This window comes from Leptonychotes weddellii, chromosome 5 (assembly GCF_054177405.1).
Source record: "Leptonychotes weddellii isolate Sample4059 chromosome 5, ASM5417740v2, whole genome shotgun sequence".
NCBI classification, from domain to species: Eukaryota; Metazoa; Chordata; class Mammalia; order Carnivora; family Phocidae; genus Leptonychotes; species Leptonychotes weddellii.
The window spans coordinates 154,945,527-154,972,455 of NC_138373.1; the positions used below are offsets into that span (position 1 = coordinate 154,945,527).

Below are 26,929 nucleotides of genomic sequence, written 5' to 3' on the forward strand. Positions count from 1 at the left end.
CTCCAGCCTGCTGTGGCCACCACCCGGCCCCCTTCATCATTTATATTGCCCCTGGTCGTGGTGAACATCCAAGTGTGCAGAGCTCACTGGGTGACTGCTGGGCCCGGGGCCATCTCAAGCACAAGCTCTGGTCTGAAAGGCCCATAGGTGGTTTTCCAGATGACCCGCGTGGTGTCTAGATGATCCACAACGTGTCTAGACTAATTTTTATCTTTAGATACTCATTAAAATAACGACATAAAAATCTTAAATCCTCATAGAGAACTCCTAGATGTGAAAAATGTCTGCTCTCCAGTGTGAAGGTCAAGTTCGCTGACATTCCAGAACTTTCATAGGCCGGCTGGGTGGCACTTGCCTTTCCCCTGTTCTCTAATCTCTTATGCTTGGACTCCAGAGCCCACCTGGCCTCCCTATGCTGAAAGGATTATGCACGTGGGAGAATTAGTGAGCATAGTCCTAGGTTTTGGAGAGGGTCTGTAAGTCCGCCTATGGCAAACGTAAGGACAGAGCTGTTCTGACTCCACCCCGCATTGCACATGATGCTTTGGATTCACCATCTCATTAAGCTGTAAGACCTGTCCTCTGCAGACAGAATTTTCTCTTCTTCCTACTGTTGCAGGGGAAACTGAGGTGTGGATCTGTCTGGGGGACCACCACCCCACCAGGAGCATGGCCCAAGTACTATTTTCCGCGGACTCTAGTGGGGGCCACAGCATCATCCCCATCTACACCAGGGTTTGGCATGCTGCACAGTGTCATACACACGTTAGCTATAAAATGTCACTGTACTTGGGGGAGTGCCTTCTTGCTCCTCCCCTGGCTCCTAGTGGCCTTTGCCATGAGTCTTGGTGCCATAGCTGGGTCCTGGCCAACCCTCCAAGGCCACCGCATGCGATGGGCCCAGTGCTCGCAGGATCTGTCGGTCCTCCTCACCTGAGGCCTGTCCTCTGTCCTCCCGGCCTGGAACCCCTTGCCCTCATTCCAGACACAGCACTTGCTAAACCCTGAGCACCTCTACATCAGAGAGCACATGCTGGGCACAATCGTGGTAGCTTCCTGTAGAGCTATGGATACACATTTGTTCAAATGCACAAGCTGATTTGACTGACCCATCCGAGTCCTGATGCCCCATGAGAGTGAGGAGAGGCACCAGGGTCCAGGGGGAGGGGAGGGCTGAGAGCCACTCTTCATGAATGGACATGAGCACCAGCACTTCAGTTTCTAGACTAAAAGTACTTTCAGTCTGTCATACCGTTGACAAAGCCACGTCGGAGGAGGCAACAACTTCCTGGATGTTCTTGACAACGTCCTCTGGGTCCAGTGTTGAGAAATTGACTGGCGTGTTCTCCTCTTTTTCTTTTGGCTGAGGTCTTATTGGCTTGCTGCTTTCCACCGCTTTCAAGAAGTCAAGGTAATTGAAGGAGTTATCATGCCAGCTGATTCCCCAACTTGTCCGGAAAGAAAGAAAAGAATACATTAATTACCAAAAAAAAAAAAAAACAACAACCCTATCGCATATTCTTTCAATAAATAGTTGCTGAGCAGAGAACAGTGAGCAGAATGTGAATAACGTGAAGACACTCTTCCCTGGCCTATAGGTTCACGCATGCCAGTTAGCACCCACAGATACCGTCATACAACAGAGCGAGGTGAGGGATAGACGTGAGGGCTGCTGGGGCCACAGACTGTCCTGCCCTGAGGCTCTGAGACTTGAAGGCTGGACAGTAGGGCTCAGGCTTCGGGGAGCGGACGATGGGAAGAGAAGGCCCGGCTAAGACACCTGATCCACTGACAGGGGCAAACGAAGGTGCCTCAGCAGAGACGTGAGGCTTGCAGAATGGTGGGAGGAGAGATACACCTGGCAACGGGGTCAGGGACGGTCTGGAGGCAAGGCTGGGGGGCGTGGGCGCTCGAGGCTGTGATCATCGCAACCTCAGCTCGTGAGTGCTGGGCTGAGAAACGGCAGCGGGATGTGAAAAGAAGGTAAATACGTCAAAGAGCGTGGAAAGGCACAAAGGAACTGAGGAAAATGGATGTCAGATTCCTTTTCGAGATTGGCAGAACTAAGTTGTCAAGCCGAAAGCACCCAAGAAATAGTTTTACAAAACCTATATGCTTAGTACTTTCTCAAAGAGAAATTCTGAGTGCACGTCTCAATAGGACACGCCATGTAGAAACAGAGGCTCCTTCCTGCCCTCAACTCTAACACAGAAGAAAATACCTTTAAAGTCTAGAAGAATATATTGTGAGAGAAAACCCCAAAGTTTCATGAGAACATAGAGCATATTTAAAGATGTAAGATAATTCAAAATAAAGTTTAACTGCATTCAAAGTTCCCATTTTTGTCACTTAAAGTCTCTGGGGATTACTGGCACTCTGACACCCAAACTTTCTATCAGCAGGGTGGAGTGCACATCAAAGAAGAACAGTGTGGAACGTTGGTAAGCCGGAGAGAGAAGTTTCTAGAGACTCAGATATCTGCTTCTAAAGAAAACAAGCCAAGAGCTGTGCTTTTCCAACCCACAGCTGCAGAGCGGCCTTCCACGGGCCCCACATCGCTGGCTCACATGACGGAGACATGGAGGAAAAGGCTAATCAACTCTATTTCATCAGCAGGATAAATTGCCAACTTGGTATTAAAATTTAGTAATAAAATCAAATGCATATGCTAATCGCAGTATTATTTAGAAAAGTCTATTTTGGATCTGGAAACGAATAATCTACATATAATTACAAATACCAGAGATGTTTATCATCAAGAGGTCTTTGAGAAGAAACAAGCAACCAAGCATTGGATCCTTATTAAGGTTTCAATTTGTAAAAAAGTTGATCACCCCCATTGAAAGGTGGACTACAGAAATCCCACAGTCTTTTTGTTGTTACTTAGAAAAGTACCAAGCCTAACTATGTTTTATAAGACTCTCCTACAATCATTTAGTTAATTATTTATCAGGTGCTGTTTTTCTATGAGTTATTCATTGAATGCATATGAATTCTCATTCAGCTAGAAATACATTTAGTGAGAGAAGAACCTGTTTAAGGAAGAAGAGAACGTATAGGCATATTTGAGGAGGAAATGGTCCTTCTTTTCATTACACACACACACAACACACACACACGCGTGCACACACACACACCCCAGCACTGAACTTCTCTTGCTCAAACACAATGGAGTGATGGCTTCAACATTTTAAGGAAAAATGATTTTCTCCCTAGGATTCTATGCTCAGACAAGCTAGCAATCTGCGTGAAGGAGATTAAATGATTTTTTCAGACAAAGAACTCAGAAAATTTATTTCCTGCCCGCCCTTTCTTAGAAAGTTACTTCAGGAAATACTCCAGCAAAGTAAGAATGTAAATCAGCAATAAAAAGGTATGTGGTGTAGCAAACAGGGGATCCAATCCTGTTGGGAACAGTAGGGATAGACCTGGGACAGGACAATGGTTGGGGAGGGGCAGGCTGTAGGATGGGGGCACCTGGGGAAACCTGTCAGAATAGGAAGTGGGATGGAAGGCTGGGGAAAGCTGAAGGTTGACAATGTTGAATTTTACCTGAGCCCCGTGTTCCTAGAAAACAGCTCTTTGTATTCCTGGAAACAGCGTACACAAAGAACCACCTTTCCCTGTACGACTTAGAAAAGATGCATGGACATCCAGGTGTGCCTACAAGACCGTGGACACAGAGGCTCAGGGATGGTGCCACTGGTAGAAAGCTACTTTTCATTTATGATCTGGGCACTGAACAGTATTTACATAGGCATAATTGTGAAATATTGGTTAATGGTTTTGAGTTTCAGAATCAACCTATGAACCAAGCACAGAAGACCCGGTTGTGGCTCCAGGACAGAAGGTTACATGTAACTACCTTTTCCCCAGAGTAAAACTGTACCTGACTAAAGATGGGACATGGAAGGAGCAGAGAGACAGTGGTAGAAAGAGGACGGGGTGCTGACATGCATAGAACTTGGAAGTGTCACTCTGTCCTGACAAAGCTGAACGACCTGAAAACCAATAGCTTTTCTTGTCCGTTCAGAAAACTGACATCACAGGGCAAAACATCACCCCCAAATCTGGAAGGATCTGGGCAAATACAGAGAATTACAGCCAAGGTGTTCTTTCCTGGATTAAAAGCCTTGGGAGCCAGAAGCTGGAAGGAACACTTCAAGGGTCGCGTGAAAAACGGGTGGAGGCTGTTTATGGACTGTGTGCGGGTGAGAAACTCGTGGGGACCCGTCTACAGCTAGGAGTCATTGTGGGGTAAAAAAGAGAAGGACTGGATGCTCTATATCACTCATCATCAGGCAGGGACTGCAAACCAAAACCACAATGAGGTATCACCCTACACCTGTCTGAGTGGCTAAAATGAAAAACACAGGAAACCACAGGGTTTGGCGAGGATGTGGAGGAAAAGGAACCCTTGTGCACTGTGGGTGGGAAGGCAAACTGGGGCAGCCACTGCGGAAAACAGTATGGAGGGTCCTCAAAAATTTAAAAATAGAACTACGCTGTGATCCAGTAATCATGCAACTGGGTATTTACCTGAAGGATACAGAAACACTAATTCAAAGGGATACATGCACCCTATGTTTATAGCAGTATCATCTACAAGAGCCAAACTATGGAAGGAGCCCAAGTGTCCACTGATAGATGAATGGATAAAGAAGATGGGGTGTGTATATCTATCTATCTATCTTTGAATATTATTCAGCCATAAAAAAGAATGAAATCTTGACATTTGCAGCAACATGGAGGGAGCTAGAGAGTATTATGCTAAGTGAAATATGTCCATCAGAGAAAGACAAGTACCATATGATTTCACTCATAAGTGGAATTTAAGAAACAGAACAAATGAGCAAAGGAAAAGAGAGAGAGGGGGAGAGAGACAAACAAGAAACAGATTCTTAACTACAGAGAACACACTGCTGGTTCCCAGAGGGGAGATGGTGGGGGGATGGGTGAAATAGGTGATGGGGATTAAACAGTATGCTTATCATGATGAAAAAAAAAACATAAAATAATTGTATCATCAAAGAAAGAAAAATAGAAGGACTGGTTTGAGTCTGTGTGGGAAGCACTTGGACCCCATGCCCCTCCCGAATTCCAAGTGTCTGGGAAGCTGTCCCCCTCCCCCAGCACAAAACGGGAGCTCTGGAAACTGTGCTCTCTGGAGTCCGGGTTTCTGAACTAAAAAGCGGGTGTCCTAGTGCAAGACAGGGAGAGTTCTTAATGAAAAGAGGGATTAAGTGGAAGCTTGTGTATATCCTGACTTTACTAAAGAGTTTCCTATGGCTCCGTAACAAAATGCCAGAGTAGTGGGTGGCTTAAAACACCACACATTTCTTCTCTTACACTTCTGGGGCACCACAAGTCAGAGATCAGTTTTATTGGGTCAAGATCAAGGTGTCGGCAGGACCGTGTTTCTTCCAGAGGCTATGGGAGAATCTGTTCTTTGCCTCTTCTGGCTTCTCGTGGCTGCTGGTGATCCTTGGCTTGTGGCCACACCACTCCAATTTCTCCTTCTGTGGTCACTTCTGGGTGAAACCTCTCCCCGACTCCCTTTTATAAGGACACGGAGATCTGAGGCCCACCCAGACAATCCAGGATCATCTCCCCATCTCAAGACCCTTAACTTAATTACATCTGCAAGGACTCATTTTTCCATATCACATAACATTCAAAGGTTCCAGGAATTAGGACCGGGATATCTTCAGAGGGGCATTATGCAGCTTGCCACACTGACCATTGAAACTTCCAGGCTTCTTCTCCCAGGCAGCAACCAGAGTGTTGGCAGCAGGGCACCAAAGAATCCTCTCTGGTTGGGTTGCCAGATTTAGGAAAACAAACCAACAAAAACTTAGCGGGACACCCTGTTAAATTAGAATTTCAGGTAAACAAAATAATTTTAATATAAATTTATCCCAAATATTGCATGACACATAGTTAAACTGAATATATTATTGTTTATCTGAAATTCTAATTTAACTAGGCATCCCTATATGTTATGTGGTAACCCTAGTCCCTGGGAAATTTGACAGCCCAAAAGAAAAATGTTAAAGATCCTGACACTGGGGGTCCTCCAAGGACACTCCCTGCCAGGTTGCTCTACCACAGTAGTTCAGACTGAAAGTTCAAAGCCATGTGAGTAAGCTCCACCTATCTGCCCAGATTCTAATTGGTTTCTTAGAATCTCACTCTTAAAATAAGCATATTTTTGAGGAGAGTGTCTAACATAGAAAATAGTAGAAAAAAGTGACACTGAGGAGAGATCCCTCAGGTGAAGAAAACTTTTTAAAAAATCTGTTGTTAATACCTTCAGAGAAATGAGATCTCGCACAAGAGCACGGTGCTCTGAAAGAGGAACATTCTGAGAGCAAAAACAAGTTCTGGTCATTAGAAATATGATAAGTATGACAGCAGAAACAAAAATCCGAAAAGAAAGCTGAGAGCTAAAATTGAGGAAATCTTTCAGAAGGGGAAGCAGGAAGGAAAAGATGGATGATGGGAAAGATTTTAAAATATGAGGAAATATCCTATGTGGTTGAATATTCAGTAAAAATAAGAGTTTCACGAAGAACAGGAGAGGAAGTCCTTAATGAAGTAATCCAGAAAGTTTCACAGAATTAAAGAGTATGAAAAAGATGATCTGATGTGTCTGAACACTCCAGAAGAAGATTTTACGACTGGGGGCATGGTGGGGGTTTCATTAGTGATAGTGAGTACACAGAAAACTGTGCAAACAAACAAAAATCATTATTAATTCCAGGGAACCCAAAATGCTACGTAGGAAGGGAAAAGTGATCCATGAAACAGGTCACAACGTTATAAACCCCGAATACTGATCTACCCGAAACTGTGATGCAGCCACATGGGGGCCCATGGAGAAAAGTTTGTGGGTCCCCATGGAGAGGTGGAGGCTGAGGGGGTGAGGCGGTTGGTGCTATGTGATCGGTGAAGGAAAGTTAAACCCACATCTTCCTGGTGTGGAGTCAACAGACACTGCCTGAAAGTTACAAACCAGGAAGCAGCACATAGAAGCCCGTCACTTAGAACCACGAGTTAAGCACCAAACGGTACCCACGAAAGCGGCAGCTTTGTGGACTGTGGGGACGGGGAAATGCGGAGTAGCAGGGTGAAGGGGCTGCTGTCTTTACTGAGCCTCGTAGAACCATCTGACTCCCACCAAAGGGCATGAGTAACGTGGGGAGAGCAAAAACTAATGTTAGCGGAGAAGGATTATGCTGCTGAGAGCCATGGGGAAGAGAGACGTGCGCCCTCCTTGTGCTTTGGGTTGACTCCACGGAGGGAGGCCCGGATGTTACTTCACTGTTTGAATGGACAGAGAGGAAGAAGCGAAAGCCATTCATTTTCCATTTTCTAGTCCCGACTATGTGAGAAGCACCGTTAAGCCAGTGGAGGAAAACCTGTGTAGAAGATCGGTCAGCTCCTCTTCCTTAAGAGAACAGCCACACTCCTGCAGCACCTTCTGCATCCTGCCTATGGATATATAACCGTTTTTCCATCTGTCTAGTTTGGTGAGTGCTTTGCTGATATCTTGATAATGGTCCTTAAACTTTTCCCTGAAAGAGAAGACATTTTAGACACCCTAAAACCAGGAAAACAAGTCATTTCTTTAAAGCAAGAGCTCCATGATTGTTCTAATGATGATTTACTGGTTCATCAAAGAACTAATTTTGAAGATGTTTTGCAGCCTTGGTGTAATGCTTACATTAAAAGGTATTCTGGAAAAAATAATAGGTTTGTATTGTTGTCATGTTATTGTTACTATCATTAGCAAAACTGTGTTAGAGAAATTACCTTTTTTTTTTTTTTACTAGAATTGGTACTTTAAAGATAGAACAAGGAATTAAGACCTACAGTGATATTACAGACATGTGAAATACACCTTGATTCTCCCAGTGAAAACCCATGGAGCACCTACTACGTGCCAGCTACCACTCTGGGTGTTGGGATGCATCTAGGGGTTCAAACAGGCATCCCTAGAAGAACTTACATCCTCATGGGGCGAGGCTGACGTGAGACAGAAGGGGTCAGCGCAGTACATCAGTAGAGACTGGAGAGTGGGGCTGAGAAGACCCGCAGTGGGAGCGGGGCTGCAATTCCCATGGGGAGGTGCAGGTGGGCCCCACTGGGAAGGCAGCACTTGAGTAGAGATGTGTTACCCCCAAATAGCTCTCCTGGGTCCCAGGACAGCCAGCGCCAATGCCCTAACGCAGAGGTGCAGGAGCTTGGGGAGTGAGGAAGGTGGACAAGTTCTCAGTGTTAGCCGGGGAGAAGGGGTGCCCTGGGACCCCTGGCTTTTTATCAGATATTGTGTTGTTAAGAAACACAGCCACTGTTTGTGGGCATCAACTGGCAAACGAGGAGCTGTGCTGTCTTCATGTTCTCTCCCACTGATGCTTCTTAACAACCCTGCAAGGGAGGTGGGTAACTATAGCCCCACTTTATAGATGTGGAACAAGGGTGCCCAGAACCACGGTGGAGTCAGGGCCTGACCGGGCCTGCCTCTCGCAGGGACAGAGGCAGCGTCCAGCTGCAGCTTCTGCTGGAGGGCTGTTTTCCTTGCAGAACATGTTCAAGTTTCTATAAATCCATTTTTTAAGGAAAATTCTTCCCTGACCAAAAAAAATATATTGTTATGGGACTAAAAAAGTGTGGAAATCTTTAGGGATGGACCATCTTGCACCTGACTTTGGTGGACTGATGATAAACTCCATGACCTTGGCTCACCCAGGTCTCTAAAAAGAGAGACCTCCTTCCTACTGCCCTGAGCAACATGCTTGTCTGGCGGGCTTAGACTAGGACTTGGCTGTGGGGTTCTTATTCAGGGAAGAGAATGTGCTATAAATTCCAAACACAGAATCTTTGCTGTAATTGTCTACCACCTCAGAAATGTATTTGCGGAGAGAACAGTTCCTTGAGCATGCCTAGGAGAAAGAATCCAAAGGAACAGAACAGTCCAGAAGAGAGGAAGTTGAGTGGGAGCACACAGGTCAGGAGGGGGGGAGGGGGCTGGCACCGACTTGGAAGCCACGTGGGCCATCCACCCCCTTCCCTCCTTGGCCTCCACTGTGGAGCTGGCCGACTAAGCATTTGAGCAACTGATACAAATGAGTTGCATTAACTGTTCTGCAAATGTATACCAACAGGAGCAACATTTTGGATTCCTTTACAGGTGTATGCTGAATTCAGTCCCATGTTACAAATGACTACTCATCATCACAACTATTATATTCCACTTAATCCTTCAAAATGAAAGCAAATGAAGGTATAAAAAAATCAAAACATTTTTTGAGATACATATTTTTAGAAAATTGAGGCATTCAGCATTTCTTGGATTGGTTTCTAGGCAGTAATTATTTCCCTTGCAGAGTGAATGTGTGCACAGAGTAAATGAGGGTTTGGAGCATCGATCGTGCCATGCCGAACAGAAACGGTGGGAGCCGACCCTCAGGGACGAGCTGCTGCTGCCCTGGGTCTGTGTCTGGTTCCTGGTCTGGCCAGTGGACGGCCACAGAGCCCTGCCCGACACAGCCTTGCTGGGCCGGGCTTCACCGGTTTTGCTGGTATACCCCCCAATCTGCATCCCGGAACAGGCCAGGGCTAATGGGGCTAGTTCATCAATGCTGCTCTGGTTCCAAATCTTCAACTCAGACTTGGGCAAAAAAGAGGAAGGCATGGAAAATAAATGTGAGTTTTAAAAAAAGGATTCTTAATTTTCAAAATGTATTTGGGGCACTCCAAACAAAATAAATTCTCTTAGATTTAAGAGGCAAATATAAATTTTGGTCACTTTACATGAACCTGACTCTCGTCTTTTTCATCAGAGGAGGGAGATCCTGTTTACTTGCCAATTTTACAATTCGACATCTTTGAGAAAATGGAAGTTGGTCAGGCATTTTTGTGAAATCAGGCTTGTCTTCTTTGGTAAGAAAGTGTGATTGTGGCAAGGAGGACAGGATGAGTGTGAATCAGTTAACTAAGCTTGGTGATCTGAGATGCACAGTCTGGTGGCTCGCAGTTGGCACAGTAAACAGAAACATGGGAAGGGAACGAATGTGCCGAGAGTGTGCGGAGGATGTGAGATTTCTCTCAGAGCCTCATTACTCACAAGTGGCAGGAGGGAAGACACGAGTGGGTAATGAGGCGAGCCCTGTCTGGTAAAGATAAATTCCATTTTTTCATTAGTTTTATGGTGTATTTGATTTATACCAATCTTGCACCTATTTTTTTTTCTTTTTTTTTTTTATTCTTATGTTAATCCCCATACATTACATCATTAGTTCTAGATGAAGTGTTCCATGATTCATTGCTCGTGCATAACACCCAGTGCTCCATGCAGAACGTCTTGCACCTATTTTTACTTTAAATCTCACAAACTCAATTCTCTTCCCTCAGGCTTTATAACTCAGTAACTTGGACATAATTCAGGGGTGTGTTTGAACTGCTTTTCTCTTAAACCCCATTGAGCCATTACATTTCTTCCCTGTGTCCTTGGGAGTTTTTATTTCCTTTGCGGATACTTTAATAACAACTCATTCGCTCATTTAGGTGCCATTTGAGGTGGTGAGGACGGACAGCTGAAGTGACAGACCGGAGATGGACAGAAACATGGAGGAGAGCATCATGGGGCTAAGGCAGAGCTTTGGAGTGAGGATGGAGTCCTAGCCTTGGCGAGTGCTGGTGGTGACCATCAGGACCTAGGACTGATCGAGAACATCTGTCCCATTGCTTTATGGTTATATTGAATGCAGCAACATTTTCTCCTGTGTTATAAATTTTTTAAATAGGACATTAGGAATTAGTTTTAAACTTTGAAAGTCGTCATGTAAGGTCCCACCATCCAAATCCAACACATCACCTTTTGCACAGCATCTTCTGGTCCCTGCGGACAGGCATCCACTTTTGACATAGTTCCAATCACAATACACATACTGGTTAAAATGTCACTTCCCGTTAGCCCTTGATCACAAACATTTTCCACAGTCTTTGTGATGCTAATTGAATAGGCATATACTTTTTCATGTTCCTTGGGGCCACACTTTATAAGGCAGGTGCCCCTTTTAGTTGTTGTTGAAGATATAGTGCAAATCGTATCTTCCAGCCGCTTAACTGTTGGCTTCTACTACATTATTTCTTTGAGGTTTAGTCCTCAAAGTACTGAGTTAAGGAATAGGTCTGTTGGTTTGTTCATTTATTCAACAGAGGTTTGCGGGGTGCCCACGAGGTGTCTGCACTGTTCTGCACTGCGTGAAGACAGGCCTATGTCCTTCTGGAACTTGCCTTCTAGTTGGGTGAGGGGCGGGGCCCAGGGTGTAGGTTAGTAAACACTTAAATGGTCTCAAGGGTGACCTACAAAATAGGAATGGTGTGAGACTGTCACTGGATAAGGGGGGGGGTTGGCTCATGGCCTTTTAGCTCCTTTATACTCTGTGATCTGGTGCCCGTTTCTAGAATCTACAGCAGAAAAGGAGTATTATAATTTCATGACAACTTTGCCAGCACTGGGAGGGACCACTTTAAAACCACTTTTGCCACAAGGGCATGTGACGAACAGGTGGCCAGCTCGCGGACCCACGATACTTACACACTTACCTGACTGGCGCGGCCCTATCCGTGCTCTGCTCCAGCTGCTTGACCTCCTCTTGCATCTGCTGGGGCTTCGTGAAATGACCCATGAAGTTGAAGTAATCCTCCGCGTAGGGCCGATGAATGTCTGCTGAGTAGTTAATCCCCAATTTCTGTACAAATTCTTGGTAAGTTATGTGTCCTCTTCCCTCCGTGTCATAGCTTTGAAAACAAACAAACAAGACCGTCATCAGTAGCCACCATGGTGTGTGAGCTGGAAATGCAGACTCTGCTCTCTGACAGCACCCAGACCTGATCTGAATCTGCATTTGACAAGATCCTCAGGCAAGGAGCCATAGGCTCATCAAAGTTGGAAACCTGCTGCTCTCATCCACAGAATGGTCACACCTCCTGAGAGGTGATCTTGGTCCCCAGGAAAGAGCAACCAAATTCATTCACTTGTCATTCTGTTAGAAAACGGCTGTGACAGAAAATTAAAATCAAGCCTGCCATTCATTCAACAGGGTTTTTTTTTAATCTTTTTTTTTTTAATTGAGCACCTACATGTAAGGGGAACTATGCTAAGGTTTAGAAAAAGTCCTTCAAAAACATATTCAATCTTAAAACTTAAATAAATCAATGCCATTTGATTCAAATCCCCCATTTCCCCTTTGAAGAGATGCCAATTATATACAACCAGTGAGCGAGACCAGTGAAGAAAACAAGATAAGAATTATGCTATGTACCTTTTATGTCGTTTTCTATTATTGAGATGTTTCTGAATTATAATTCATTAAAAAAGGCATAATGGAGGGTTTTTATCTCCCAGCATTATTCAAATAGAATAGAATTACTTCAATAAAAAATTTTAAGGCAAATTGCCAATTTTCTTTAAAGAAAAAAAAGCATTTATTTTTACCGAAGGATCTTGGTCCTCGTCTGACTGATAAAAATGGCATTTGCGGATGTGATTTTTCTCAGATGAACTCCCAGTTACAAGGACCAAGACTATATTTAAACAATGTTGTGGGCATAATCCTCTAGCAGGCTGTTTGGATGTTTGTCTGACTGAGCATGAGTGCAGGCAGCTTTCCTGTGTGTGGCCGAGCTTCCCTCTGCTCGTTAACTGACAAGACGTGGAAAAATCTGCAGAATCCCACGCTTGCTCACCTCCAACAGACACCTTTGCGACTGTTTCGGTTGAGCAGCGATGAAGAGAACGTATTTATTTCCCCGAATTTCTTGTCCTCGAGGGGTGGGGTGGGGGGAGGAGGCTGAGGGGTAGGAATTTTAGGCAAACCCTTCATGCACTTGTGCTAAAACCCACAGAGCATCCCGGGAGCTGGCATGCCATCCGTCCTTCCCCAAGGCCAAATGGGCCATTCCCTGAAGTGCCTACAGAACTGGGGGGGGGCCCTCCCTCTCCCCCATTTGTCGCTTCTGTGCCCCACACTTCTGCTTCGTGTCTGACTTCCACCTGCCCTATCGGCATCCGGACCCATTGTGATCAGGTACTCTATCTTACAAGGTAAGGAGATTCCCCTTCTGTGACTCCGAGGTAGCACAGGGTGGAGAACTAACTCCAAGTCAAATAGACGCTCACTCGCCCTGAGACCCTGGCAAGGCCCTCGGCCACTCTGGGGCTCTGGTCCCTCCTCTGTGAGCCCCTGAAGGCCTTCCTAGACCCAACGTCTCAGGTCAGTGCCTTACTGCTGCTCTCCATATATTTATGAAACCATTTGAGGCCTTTCCAGGTGTCTGTTATTAGTGCAGCCTTAGTACTTGCAACACCCCCCACCCCCGGCCAAATACCATTCTACCTGTATTCAGTGAATTTGCTTTCTAAAACAAAACCAAGTGACACACCCACAAAAGAGGGCCTGTGGGGTCTCTGGCTGCCAAGGCATGTGCTGTGGTTTGGGCAGGGCTATGATGCTCCAGGCCACACAGGGGCCTCTAGCAAGTAGCTCTTCCTGCTGCTGGTGATAAGACTCTAGCTGCGGAAAGGGTAGTTTATTTTCCATCAATGCCCCAAGGAAGGGGAAGGAAGAGAAGCTCCCCAAGGCTCCCCGTTCCTATAGGAGGGCTCCGGAAAGAATGGTGTGGAGACCAGTCACTGACCAATGACTCCTCTCTCTTCCTAAGTCAAAAGTGCTGTATTTTCACTTTCGTCTGGATTTCTCCGGGGCCATGGTGAGGATTGGCGGGTAAATGCCCCCTGGGTCTTAGACCAGGGCCTGGCACCCAGTGAGTGCATGCTGGTGTTTGCTGCCGCTGTTCACCACCCAAAGGCTGAACCATACCTTTAGAACGCGCCTTCTTTCCCCGCTAGATGGCAAGTTTGTTGAGGGGCAACCACAAGCAACCACGCCGTGTTATCCTTACAAACAAACTCCCAGCGCCTGGCCACAGGCCTCGCAAAGCTTGGTTATCAATATTTGTCTGCTGAGCTACTGCATGCGAAGGACACGTGTTCCTAAGGAAGCGCCACCATCCTGGCGTGTTGTGCACAAGAGATTACTGACAACAAACTCTAAATCATGACACTTGAACTGAATGAAAAGACACTTCTTAATTACCTCATTAATAAAGATCATAAACATTCCATTCTCATCGCAAAGGAATAGAAGACCAGATTGCACAATTGCAACTAAAATATTGTTATGAATGTGAATAATAAGAGAGTTAATTCAGCTTACATAACCTCACCCTTCATTATATAATCCTTTGTGTAACATTTTAAAAAAATCAACTTGCCTATAAAGGTTGAATTTTAAAATGGCTCGGCAACAGATGTGCCAGGAAAAATGTGCACATAAACAGAGGACCCATAAAAGCTTGCATTTGCATGTGGCAATGGCCGCTAATTTATGATATAATCCAATTACTCTGCCCAATTATTGTGCATACAGCAACTCAGTTGTACACACAATTTGAATACGTTCACATCGATTGCTTTGCTTCGCTCAATCTCAGTCCTTTATGCTCAGTTCAGGCACTTGATTCTTATGTCAGTGGCAGCCCCACCTTCTAGCACCTCTGACCCCAGACTTAGAGGGTCTGGGGTCAGCCCCACTGATGACCCAGGCCAGGCAGCAGAGGTAGACGTGACAACTTATGCAGCTTGGGACGTACAGAATCTTCTCAGGGGTCACCAGGGAGGGCAGTCTGATGGCTAACATCACCACCCTTCAGGGTGGTGTTCCCCTGCCCGAGTTGGTCACGGCCACTGGGCACGGTCAGCAAGTCCTGGTGGCGTCACAGGTTTGAGGGCCGTCCAGGTCCATGATCCCTCCCTGGTGCTCCCCAGTGAGGGGTGGTCTGGCCTTGGATAAAGCCAGGCCGGCAGGGGAAACGCACTCCTTCAAAGACCACCCACTGAAGTGCCTGAAGACTTGGATCATGAAAAGTTCTCTATGTTGAGCTAGGAGCCCACCTGGCCAGTCATCCCCAAGCACTTCCAAAATTCCCTCCCAGCTACCGTGTCCTGTTCAGTCTCCTCTTTCCTAAACTAAAGACCTTGCTCATTGGACCCCTTTAATTCCTTTCCCTGCTCCGGGCTGTCCTTGTCCTGCTGTCCCACAGCAGGGTGCCCAGCAGGCTCTTGCCAGGTGCTGCCATGGCTGGGCCGATGCAGACGACCAAGCTTCCTGGTAACTTAGAGTCAGGGCTTCTTCCCATGAGCAGGTGCGTTTGGCAAAGGTACCTTGTGTAGTCTTTTCTTTTTGTGTTGGAAGACCAAGATACAACTTACCTACCATATCAAGAAATGTGCAAAAATTGGGCATCAACGATCCCCCCAAAGCCTTCTATCAAGTCCACTTGATCAGCTGGCTTTATACAACTAATCCGATACTGTTAATTCGGAGACTTGCCTCCCTGTGCTAGCCTTCTGGGTATGTTTCTAATGCATTGTCTTCATAGTTTTTCAGCAAAGTCTGTTTTAAATCCAAAATAGTCGAATTCTGTCTGATGAAATGAGGCTACAGAAGGTGTTCCACATGCTGAGCAAGTCCCTGAGAAGTGCCTCCCACAGTGGGCCCCCTGGTGCTGGTGGTCCCCGAGCCAGACAGGCTCTGGGTCTCAGGCTCTGTTGTGATGGGCAGTGTCCTTCCTCTCCTGTCCCAGACTTCCCCCTCCTTCGGACCTCTGCTCACTGGGAAGCCCTTCCTCCTTAATAAAATGACTGTTTATTAAGACTCAGCTCAGGCCTCTTATCCCCCTGGGGGGGGGTGTCCCCTCCCTGAACACCCGCACAGCTCCCACCACCCGCAACATTGTGTTCCGTGCTTACCCTCCCCGCCGAGCTGTGAGCAGCCTGAGAGTGGGGGCTGTCTCTGGAACCCCAGCGTTCAGCACAAGGCCTGCAACTTAGAAAGTTTCAAAGAATTCCTGCTTCGTGATCGCTCAGATGAATGAAGAAATGAATGAATCCACTTCTATCTTGTAATTCATTCTTAGCAATCTCTCCAAAACCACGCCAAACACCCTGCTCCTGAAATCTCATCCTCACAGATCCTGATTTGGCTTCAGTGAGCAGGTTCCCTTTCACACCAGCCTCCTTCAGGCTGGAACATTTTGTTCCTTTAATCCTTGATAAGCCAGCCTACGTCCCGGCTCACTTCACACCACGAAGATTGGGTCCTCCCCGATCTGTCCAGCCCCTGTGCAGTTAGTGGGGGCCGCAGGCGGGAGGGTGTCACTTTGGGGCTGAAACCCACCCAAGCCCGTGTGATCCTACAGCTCTGCAGACACCCCCACAGGGCTCAATGAAGCCACAGCTGGAGGCTGGCCAGCTCCCCAAACCACCACTTGGAAGAGAACCGCCCAGAAGAGCTGATAAACACGCCGTAGACACTGGGTGAGTGAGAAATAAAATATCGCTGTGCTAAGCCACTGAGATGTGGGGGTGAATTCATTAATTTGCTTCCACAGCATTGACTAGACCCTCCAGACTAATCTGATGCTCTAAAATAGTGTACTTCACAGGTGCTTAATAAACGTTGAGTGAATAATGGATGCTATTTTTTTTCTTGTCTACATTCTATATTGTACTCTAGGTTTTAATTGTGTATTTTTGAAAGGGCAGAATGTTATTGGTCTACTCACTTCCACTTATCTATTTTGGGGGGCTTTCCTATTCTGACAAGCAGACCCCCTCAGCTGGCAGTGTGTCACATGGGTCCCAGCCGTCCCCGACTTCCCCGCGTTCCTGGGCGGAGAACGACCCCCCCATGGTTAGGGCGACTGAAGGAGGCTCCTGGTGCGTGGACAGCCCCCGGCTGGCCAGCACCTTCTCACCGGCTCAGCGCCTCCTGCTCTGCAGTGCAGGGGTGGACGTGGGGCGTGGAGCAGGGCGGGGCACCTGCCTTTGCCAGCAAACACGGAGTGGACGACTAGCTGAGATCATGGGAACACGCAGAGAATGGGTGGGAAAGCCTCACCACCAGGTCACCATTTATCATGTCTGCTGAGTAGGTCACGGGTGCTTTGTTGTTGTCTTTTCTTTCCCTTTATGCTTTTCTGGATTTTCTGAGACTTTTATTTATTTATTTATTTTTAAGATTTTATTTATTTATTTGACAGAGACACAGCGAGAGCAGGAACACAAGCAGAGGGAGTGGGAGAGGGAGAAGCAGGCTTCCTGCCGAGCAGGGAGCCTGATGCGGGGCTCGATCCCAGGACCCTGGGATCATGACCTGAGCCGAAGGCAGACGTTTAACGACTGAGCCACCCAGGTGCCCTTCTGAGACTTTTAAAATGAGTATGCATTAATATTGCAATTAGAAAAGAATTTCAAATCTATATGATCTTTTTGCTGCCAGTTTTTATGCTTATGTGTGCCAGGTACTCTGCCTCTATTATTTGTCCCCATTGCCATCCTACTTGATAGTTGACTGAAGCCCAGAGAAGGCAAGCCACTGGCCCACCATCACACAGCTCCTGTGGAGTGCCATGGGACCAGCTGCCGCTGTGGCTCAGAGCACAGCCCTTAGCTGCAGCCTACTCGGCCACCTCAGGTTGTCTTCCCAATTTCTGCAGCAGCATCTAATCTCACATAGCCTCTCCTTCCAGGCTGCTAAAGGCTCATTTGCTTTTCCTAAATCTCTCTCACACCTGTCACTTCCTTCCCAGTCCTCCCTGCATTGCCAGGAAAGCTCACCACTTCTCATGTGGACCACTGAGACAGTCCCTAATTCATCTCTGTGCCTCCCACCCAGACTCCTGCAGGTCATCCTCCCCACTATGGCTAGAGTGATCTTTCTAGAACACAGGCCTGCCTAGGTCTTTCCCTATTAAACACCTGGCCTTAGGATGGGGTCCCTGCGCTGTTCTGCCCTTCATGATTTGGTTCAGCGGACATGCAGCCTGCTCTCCTGCCCAAATGAGGCTGCCTGCATCCCGGGGAACCAGGTTATTCTGCAGTCATGGAATATGACACCCTCCTCTCCCTATTAACTGGACGTTCCTCTGGTGGCTTTCAACCCCATGCTCATCCTTCGGCACATCTTCTGAGTTACCCACCCGGCTGCTCCCAGGGAGGTGTGCCCGGTCAAAAGGCGGGGCAGCGCAGGCTGTTTCCACTTCCTGCCATATGGCTGTGGCCATGGCTCCTGCCCTGCACAGTGGCTGAGCTTCTAGCAGATTCTGAGGCAGCGCTGGGGTGAAGGCATCTTCCTGACCTCCCAGAAACACCCTGTTCTCTTTTGCCCTCCAGTCCCGGATTGGGGAGCAGTTTCCTGACCCCCCCTCCTAGCATACTCTGCAAGCCCATCAGCCTCTGGCCTCTGAGTAAAACCACATTCCCCCTTCAGACTTCCGGCCCTCTGACATCTGTATCAGTCACTGCATTCAGCCCTGGTTGGCCAGAAATGGTAGAGTGGTTTCTGCTTCCCTGCCCAGATCCTAGTATGACCATTCCTGAAGTTTTCTCTCTCTGCAATGCCCCTCTGCCTTCTCCCTTGGAGGTAATTCCACATGTGACAGATGCCGTCATGGGTTTCCCTGTCACCGTTTTTTTTTTTTTTTGCCCCTGGACACATATCCACACTGCTTCTCCCAGACTCCCTTGCAGGTGAGAGCAGCCAGGTGAAGGAACTCTGGCCAACAGAATGTGGGCAAGGTGATGGCCACATTTCCAGGCCTGGTCTCTACAAGGCTGACCACATGGTCCTCTGTGCTCTTTCCCTTTCTCTGCTGGTAGACACAGAAGATCCAGGGGGTGGTGGGACTCCTGGCCCCTGAATGATTTGAGGGCAGACCCCGCCCCCTGATATCCACACTAGATCGAGACATCATTATCAGGGCAAGCCCCTGAGATGCCACCCTGTTGGTTACTGCAGCTAGCCTACCCCGACCAACACACCCCTCAGACAAATTGGGCAGAGCAGAGTGAGGCACAGAGAAGGGAAGTAACTTTGCAGAGGCCACACAGCGGTAAGGACAGAGGCAGGAGCCATGGCCACACGCCTGGTGGCGGAGCTCTCCTCTTCAGCCCTCACCATCCGCGGGGTGAGCCAGCTGAACAAACGCAGATGAAATTCTGACCTCACACAGTTTTCAGCACACAGAAGACATCTGTACATTTAATAATGTCAAGAAATTAATAAAGAAATTTTAGCCAAAAGCAACAGGGAGTATCTCAGTCCTATTTAATGGGCATGTGCTCTATCCCCCCTTCAGGAAGATGAGTGAGTGTGCTCTTCTCTACACTGGAGCCCTCGAGGGGGACACTTGGCTCCAGCACCCCTCTTTCCTGTGGCCCACACCCTGCTCAGGAGCTCATCCTGCCCTACCCTGATGGAGACAGCCATCTCCCTGGGCCCACCCTTCCCTTCTCTGAGCTGTTTCCTGACTCATCTTCCTAAAGCATGGCTGGGTCACACCACTGCTCTGCTCAGCCTTCACTATTCCCGAATGTCTGGCTAATGATGCCTGAAAACTAGGACTACAGGCCGTGATGGCCTTGCTCCTCCTTTCTCACCCTGGGAGCCCCGGGTGGGCGCTTCTGGAATACCTCCCGACTGTCCCACGGGTCAGACAGTCCTCCTTCCCCTCTGACCCCCTGGAACATTCCAACCTCACTCCTACCGTGATAGCTTCCTGCTCTTCCACAGCCCCCCCCGCCCCCCATCCTCCCGCTTTTATCTCCCATCCTCCTCGCCATGGTCCCTCCTCTGGCATTTGTCACAGGCAACACTGTGCCCCAGCATTTGGGTTAGTGCTTGCATTCCCCGATGGGTCCCTGACTATCGGGACCACACAGTCCCCTTTGCATCATCCAAAAGCCTACAGAGTGGAAGGTCCATCCGTGTGCCTGTGTACCCCAATCTTTTGGTTACTCAGTGGGACCTACTCATTTCATCTACTGAAAGAGAATATGAATAAGGAGCCTAAATTGGCCCTGTGTTGCAACTGATCTAAAAAAAATAAGGATTCTGTAAGAACTTCAAGTTGCTTTTCTAAATTAGACACAAAACAGCCCACCTAGTTCTAAACTCAGCCAACATTTCAGCCTTCCACTTTGAACAGATGAAAAGCTACAAAATTACAGGAGCTGCTCCGTGAGCCAGCCCCTGAGAGGATGTACAATACTGGTGTGCCATCCTGGGGGGTGCGAGCGGCAGCGAACGCATCATGAAGACGGAGGTAACTCAAAGATGGATCTGGAACTTAGAAATGGACCGCATTGTTAGTGCACCTTCAAACTCAGACACCTACATGGGGACTATTGGAACTGGGGACCTAATTCAAGAACAGCTAAATCTAAAATACATTTTGAAAAATGTAACCAGTATTAGATATTATGTTCAGTTTAAGACACGCTCGGGAAACTACTCCAAGATGCCAAAAGTTTGGTTATTTTCTTTCAACAAATTACTTACCCATAATACTGTTGTGCGACATTGATTTCCATCTTTAGGCAATGGGGAGAGACAGCTTCTCCCCTTACCTGTTGCGGCTCCGTCTGCTGAGCTACTTGTATTAGAATGAAGTCTTTGGAGAGTGACTTAGTTTTCTAAAACAATACAGGTTTGGGCTTGAACTCCCCGTTCCTTGCAAATGCAAACCTCTCAAGTCTGGTATCAATGATGAGTGTTTACCCTGATTCTCCATTGTCCTGAACACCAGCCTCTTCGCCAAGGCTGCTTTCTCGGGGAAGCAAGGACCCAGAACAGACACAACTGAACGGAAACCTTTCCTGGCCCCGCACTTCACCCCCAAGTAGCAAGCAAGGCTGGTGCTAAGTTTGCTGTAGCCAGCGACCCGGGACTGGCAGGATGAAAGGGAGCCCACCTGCAGATTCCACTTACCTCATCCAGAGCTTTTCAAATTCCCTCGGTGTAAGAGGAATATCAAACCCATATAGTGCGTTCTTTATATCCCGCCGCCGAAGAATGCTGTTGCCCTCATTATCAGTTTCTATAAAATTCTAGAACACGACAAGACAACATTTAGTAACATACAAACGTGTTCATGGCACTCTAGAGGATTGTCAATAGTCAATATCTGGAACAATCTAAGACATTTCTCTCCCCATCTACCTGCTTAATTACCTTTTCATCAAAGTTCCAGATACCCTCACCATTCCTGTGAAGAAGGTGACAGAGCAAAACTCGGACAAGTATCATGTACTAGAAGGGGCTTGTTTCTGGGTAATGAGTGGTCTCAGGTGTGTGATCTGGATTCTTCTCCTGACCAACAACTTGGGTTCAAAAACTATTAGAAAGAAGGGGCAAGCAGAGCCTGGGAAATGAGACTGTAGCCCTCGCAGTGGCTTCGGCCCTCTGTCCGTAAGAGGGGGATGAGGCGCATGAGACCCCAGCTGTTATGACAAGATGATATGGTACCTTTTTAATGTCCCCAAGGGGTGCAAAAGGTGTCTGGGGGATTTGTCAGCCACTTAAGAGGGCCACAGACTAGCAGGTAATGTGCGGTACTCGGCACTGACTTGTTTGTGCATAATAGCTCATCTGGCCCTTCTCATAACAACACTGTGGAGCAGATGCAGTGGGACACGCGCAGAGTCCTCTTCAAGCATCACACTCGATGGTGAAGATGGAGACAGTCCCTTTAAGGTCAGGAACAAGGTAATATCTCTGCTGCTCTCTCTTCAACATGGTACTGGAGGTGTCAGCCAGTGTAGTTAAGCAAGAAAAGGGAATAAAAGGTATAATGGGGGGACAGGAAGAAATAGAGCTGTCATTATTCATAGATGACATGGCTGTATATATAGGAAGAATCCACAAACTACTATAATAAGAGAATTTAGCAAGGAGTCTGGATTTTATAGCAATAGGCAAAATCATTCATATTTTTATGTATCAGGCACAGAAAACAAATTTCAAAAAAATATTTATAATAGCATCAAAAATAGAAAGTCCTAGGAACAAATCTTACAAATGATTGCAAGACTGCCACACAGAAAAGTCTAAAACTTTACTGAAAGATATTAAAAATATGAAAATAAATGGAGAAACACTATGGGCACAAACTGGAAGACTCATTTCTCTCCCAACGAATTTCCCAATAAGTTTCGTTTCTTTGTGAAACTTGACAAACTGATTCATAAACTCCTAAAGAACAAGGAGGAGGGACTTGCCTACCAGCTAATTAAAATTTATTACTGAGTTATGGTGATTATAAGGACGTGGTATTGGTGCCAAGACAGAAAGAGTGACCAGTGGACAGAGTGAGGAGCCCAGAGACACCCATGGGCCTTGATGCAGATCGTGGTGTTGCCATAGATCAGTGAGGGAAAGGCTGGGCCTTCCAGGGGCTAGACAGCTGGGTCTCCAGATGGAAGAGCCTTCCAACATGCAGGAGACAGGCGGTGTAGATTTCAAGACCAGGATGTGAATGGATACACTGGAAAGCTGCTAGAAGGACCTTGGAAAGCTGCTAGAAGGACATCTTCATGACTTTGGGTGGAACACAGTTTCTTGGACAAGACCTACAAGGAAATGTTAACATCTCTGACTACCTCAAAAAGAAGAACTTATATTTACTAAAAGATATCCTATGAGAAGAGTGGAAACACAGAACACACACTGGGAGAAGACATTTGCATCGCGTATCACTTACAAAAGACCAGTGGCCAAACTGTCACAGGAGCTCCTATTGACCAATGAGAAATAACCAGACAACCCAGTGTGAAAACTTACAAGCAGGCACTTGAGGGAGAAAGGAAATCTGACTCAGGAATAAGTGAGAAGATGCTCACTCTCATTAGTAACCCACACACGCTACCTAGTGCTACAGTGAAATACTATCATACATCCACTACCGAGGAGAAAAATGAAGTCTGACAGTACCAAGTGCCACCATAGTGGAGCCGAGTGGCTGGGACTGAAGCCGACGGCCCAAGGAGCCAAAGCTAGTCACCGTCTGGCCCTTTACACAGAGTGTGCTGCACTGTCTACGATGTGGACAGTGTTCTCCTCCTTCATCTGGATGGTGGTTACGTGACGGGACGCAGCTTGGGATACGTGCTACCTTAAACGTGCCTAAACTATTATGTGTATTATGACCCATATACATGTGTTCATGTATATTATACACACATATAAATATATACATATTATATATAGTACACATACATATAATAGGTATCAGTATTATATTCCACTGTAGAGTCACAACTTAAAAAACAAGCTTAAAGCAAGCCACTTCAATCATTAATTCACACAATTCTTTGGCGCCCTTATTGGTGTTTACACCACAAGTCTCTTGGGGACAGAGACCATGTCCTTTTTTGGTCACTGTGTCTTTAACATCTTGTAACAGTGCATTGTTAATTCATAATGTTTGCTGAAGAACTCAATGAACTTGGTTTCCAAAAACACTTCCGTGGGAATGAGCCTGTTAGGCCACCCAGAATGGGACGATGGCTGCGTACGTCCGAGCATTCGGCCAGAGGCATCCTTGGCCCAGCCTGGCTGAGCGGCTCGCTGGGGCCCCTAGCTGAAGATGGCTGGATGGCACCATACTGGAATTCTTGTTCAAGTTTCACATGAAGTTTTCCCAGAAGACTACACCCTTTCTGATATTCCCAGGTCCCGTTTGGTGAATCCTCAACAGTGATGCAGCAGAAGGGAGCCGCGGCCCCTGCTCTGCGGCACCCCAGAAGGAAAGAGCAGGGGTGTGCTGGTGGCTGGGGACCACCCGCCTCATCACCGGGATGCTGCTAGTCTTAGCTATGCATCACCGTACTTTCTGCAGGTTCAGAATTCAGAACGGATGCCTTCAGAGCTTTATTCAAAGTAAAGCAAGAGGGTGGCAGAGCCGTCTTACTATTAAGACATGCAGGGTCATTCAGTCCCATGGGGTCTGAGAGAGGTGTGGGGACGGGCAGGATGCCTGACTCCCGACAAAGTGGCTCCACACACCCCATTGGAGCCGTTCTGATTGCTCTTCCTCTGTAACCCTCTGATTGTCTTCTTCCCTCCCCACACTTCCGCCAGGCTCAGTTCTAGAAGAGACAGACTTGAGGCTGCTGGTTTAGCAGCAGAGGACTCCGGGGTCCCCGCGCCTCCTCTGAACACACTGGGGTTTCTGTAGAGCATCAAGGATAAAGATGACTTTGAGAGGCCACAGGAATCAAGATGCGGACAGGCGAGTGCAGAGGACATGCTCGCAGCAGTGAACACAGAGACGGAGAGGGGTCACCAGCCCAGATGGGGGGAGGCCTGGGCAGGGAGCAGAGAAGGCCCCACAGAGCCGTCGTAGAGCCAGGGGAGGAAGCATTTCAGGAAGGATGGATGTCACAAGGCAGAAACAAAGACCTCCACAGCCCTCTGGTCACCCCCCCAGCAGTCTGTTCATTTTCCCCAGAGCGCCCACCTGCTTTGTTAATTATCTGCCTTTGCTCCTTCACCGGCCCCCGCCCTGGTCAGTGAGCTGAGAGGTGGAAGCAGAGAGATCTTCGCTACCACCGAACCCCTGGCACAAACCCACGCGGCCCAGAGATGTGCTGCGTACATCGGAGCGGGGCAGGACGCAGCTGGGAAGGGCCTGGAAGTGGCCCCGGGAGCCCCTGGGCCCACGGAGAACAGCGCCAGCGGAGGGGGTGTGATTGGGGCAGGAGGAAGAGGGGACAGAGGTAGCAGGGAGAGGAGAGGCGGGCCGAGAGAAGCCGAGGACAGGGCGTGGAGAATGGTGTCACACAGTGTGCTCTGCCCTCTCTCGGCTGGCATGCTGTGTGGCCGCAGCTCACGGCCCAGAGCAGGCCCTGCACTCCCGAGGAAGGCCCTGGAAGGCCAGCCCTGCCCAGTGGGCGCTCGAGGACTCGATCCGTGTGATTTGCACCCTGGGCCGCTGCACAGTCAACTCTGAAGACAGAGGATGGGGGAGAGGCAGCCCCAGGGCGGCCCAGGACTTACAGGACAGAACTTCACGTTGCACACAGGCCAAGAGATGCAAACATAGAAAGAAAACGACCAAATGAAACAAAGTGGAGGCTTTCTTCACAATAACGTGAAAATACCTCCATAGTGCAGTCTTAAAGATACTCCCTAAGGCGAAGTTATTGTGTCCTTGCTACATTATGAAAGGAGGATCCCACACTCCAGACTTCTGGATGAACCGAGTCCTACATGCTCAGTTCTACTGTCCTGGGGGTACAGCTGTCGTTAGATTATGTTCCTGCCTCGACACCAAATAAGTGTACATGACGGCCCGTCGAGGGCATTCACCTTCAAAATGTGCTTCCTATAATTTTGGAAGGCAGGAAGAAATACTACTTAAAGATGCATATTTTGAACTGTGTACAAATAACATGACAGTGTCATTTCTTTTTACTTAAATTTTAAATTTATATCAAACCTGAGATAAAGCTAGGAATTTCTGTCTACGTAACTCCAACAATTACTCATTTTTCTAAACATCAGTTGACCTTGAATGTGAGAATTTATTTTGAAAAAAGTATTTTAAGAATAGCAGGAGTCACGGATTGGGTATACAAAGACTGGATCTAAACAGCTTGATCATCCCAACGATCTGGGAACACTGAAATACATTTCCTTTCCTTTTAAGGAAGTAATCATTTTCTTACCTTAGATAAGTCTGACCATCTGGTTTTTGCTTTGGTAACAAGATACTGATGAGCCTGTTCACAAGCTAGTTCTGAATCTGCGACCTTCTGTTTTGGTCTTAAAAGAAAAAAAAATAACCGTGTTTAAATTTAATGGACTCATTAATCTCCCAAGGGATTCCCCATCCCCATTCATTTCAAAGACACTGCTAAAGTCTGTTATTTCACATCTGGTCTAACTTAATTCTTAAAATACAGTCTTATTTCCCCAGCTGTATGTTAGGGAAGTCTTCTTAAATTTTATAAGTCCTTGTTTATTTTCAGATAAATGCTGTTCAACTTTTTCTGTAGCTCACAAAACAAACAGGGCTCATTTATTCTCAGAAGGGGACAAAAACACAATAGAATGGTAAGTATCTTTAGAAGAAAACAGCTAAAAACTTTTATTTCTGAACTCACACATGGGAATGACTGGAACGCAGACTTCAGGAACAACGGGGGAGGATTGCTTACTCAGTCCCAGCTCATGTGCACAGGTTGGGCTCATGGGACGTAAATTGATCAAAATTCTGTTTATTTCCTCACACAGTGATGGACACAGAAGACACTTTAAAAAAACACCTTGTGCTTACCACCGGGGAGAGGCCACGGTGAGGGGCACTGAGGGCTGTGGCCGAAGCAATTTGAGGTGCCCTGGATTCTTCCACTAGTTGTGGAAGGGGATGGTGTATGAAAACCTATGACACCCTTCCCCGCTTAGTCTTCTGGAATTGCTTTGCTCCTAGGGGCACCTCTCACTCCATTTCTGGGCACCTGAGCTTTGCACATCCAGATCTGCACCTGAAATATTGTCCCTGGAGATACAAGAGCACTCGAGACATTCCTCCAGCAAAACGGACCGTACACACATCACCCCAACAGTTTCCTGAAATAGGATCACATCTGAGGCCCCACTTGGAACCCGCACTTATTCACGGACCCCTCGGGTGAAGCACATCTTGCCTGAGAGTGGATAAGAGGGACATCTGACCGAAGTCTATCCAGACCCTCATAGAAACTTCTCCTTATGGGACCCAAGAAAGCCAGTGTGGGGGACAGACAGCAAACAAGCTCCATGTAGGCCCTTTAAAAAAGTATTATTTCTGCTTCTGCAAATGAACTGACTCTAAGAAATAAAGTCTAAAGTCAACCGCCATATGCTGCCAATTGAGAAAATGCAGGAATTTATGTGTCCCACACGACGCAAGTCAAAGGTTTATGTAATCCCCAAAGAAAGACTGCTTTGAACGTGACCATCTGTGTGTGACCCTC

The 26,929-nt window shown here is 47.2% G+C and overlaps 1 protein-coding gene across 1 annotated transcript in view; it reads right to left on the reverse strand.

Annotated features, from left to right (window-relative positions):
* EFCAB6 (EF-hand calcium binding domain 6) overlaps window positions 1–26,421 on the reverse strand; it is a 69,283-nt gene extending 42,862 nt beyond the window's left edge. Inside the window, exons 1-6 of the mRNA XM_081819014.1 lie at window positions 26,417–26,421; window positions 25,640–25,736; window positions 20,901–21,019; window positions 11,614–11,808; window positions 7,422–7,577; window positions 1,253–1,448 (exon numbers count right to left, since the gene is read on the reverse strand). Of these exons, the coding sequence (XP_081675140.1) occupies window positions 1,253–1,448; window positions 7,422–7,577; window positions 11,614–11,808; window positions 20,901–21,019; window positions 25,640–25,736; window positions 26,417–26,421 (768 nt within the window). The remainder of the gene's footprint in view (window positions 1–1,252; window positions 1,449–7,421; window positions 7,578–11,613; window positions 11,809–20,900; window positions 21,020–25,639; window positions 25,737–26,416) is intronic.
* Window positions 26,422–26,929: the final 508 nt, after the last annotated feature.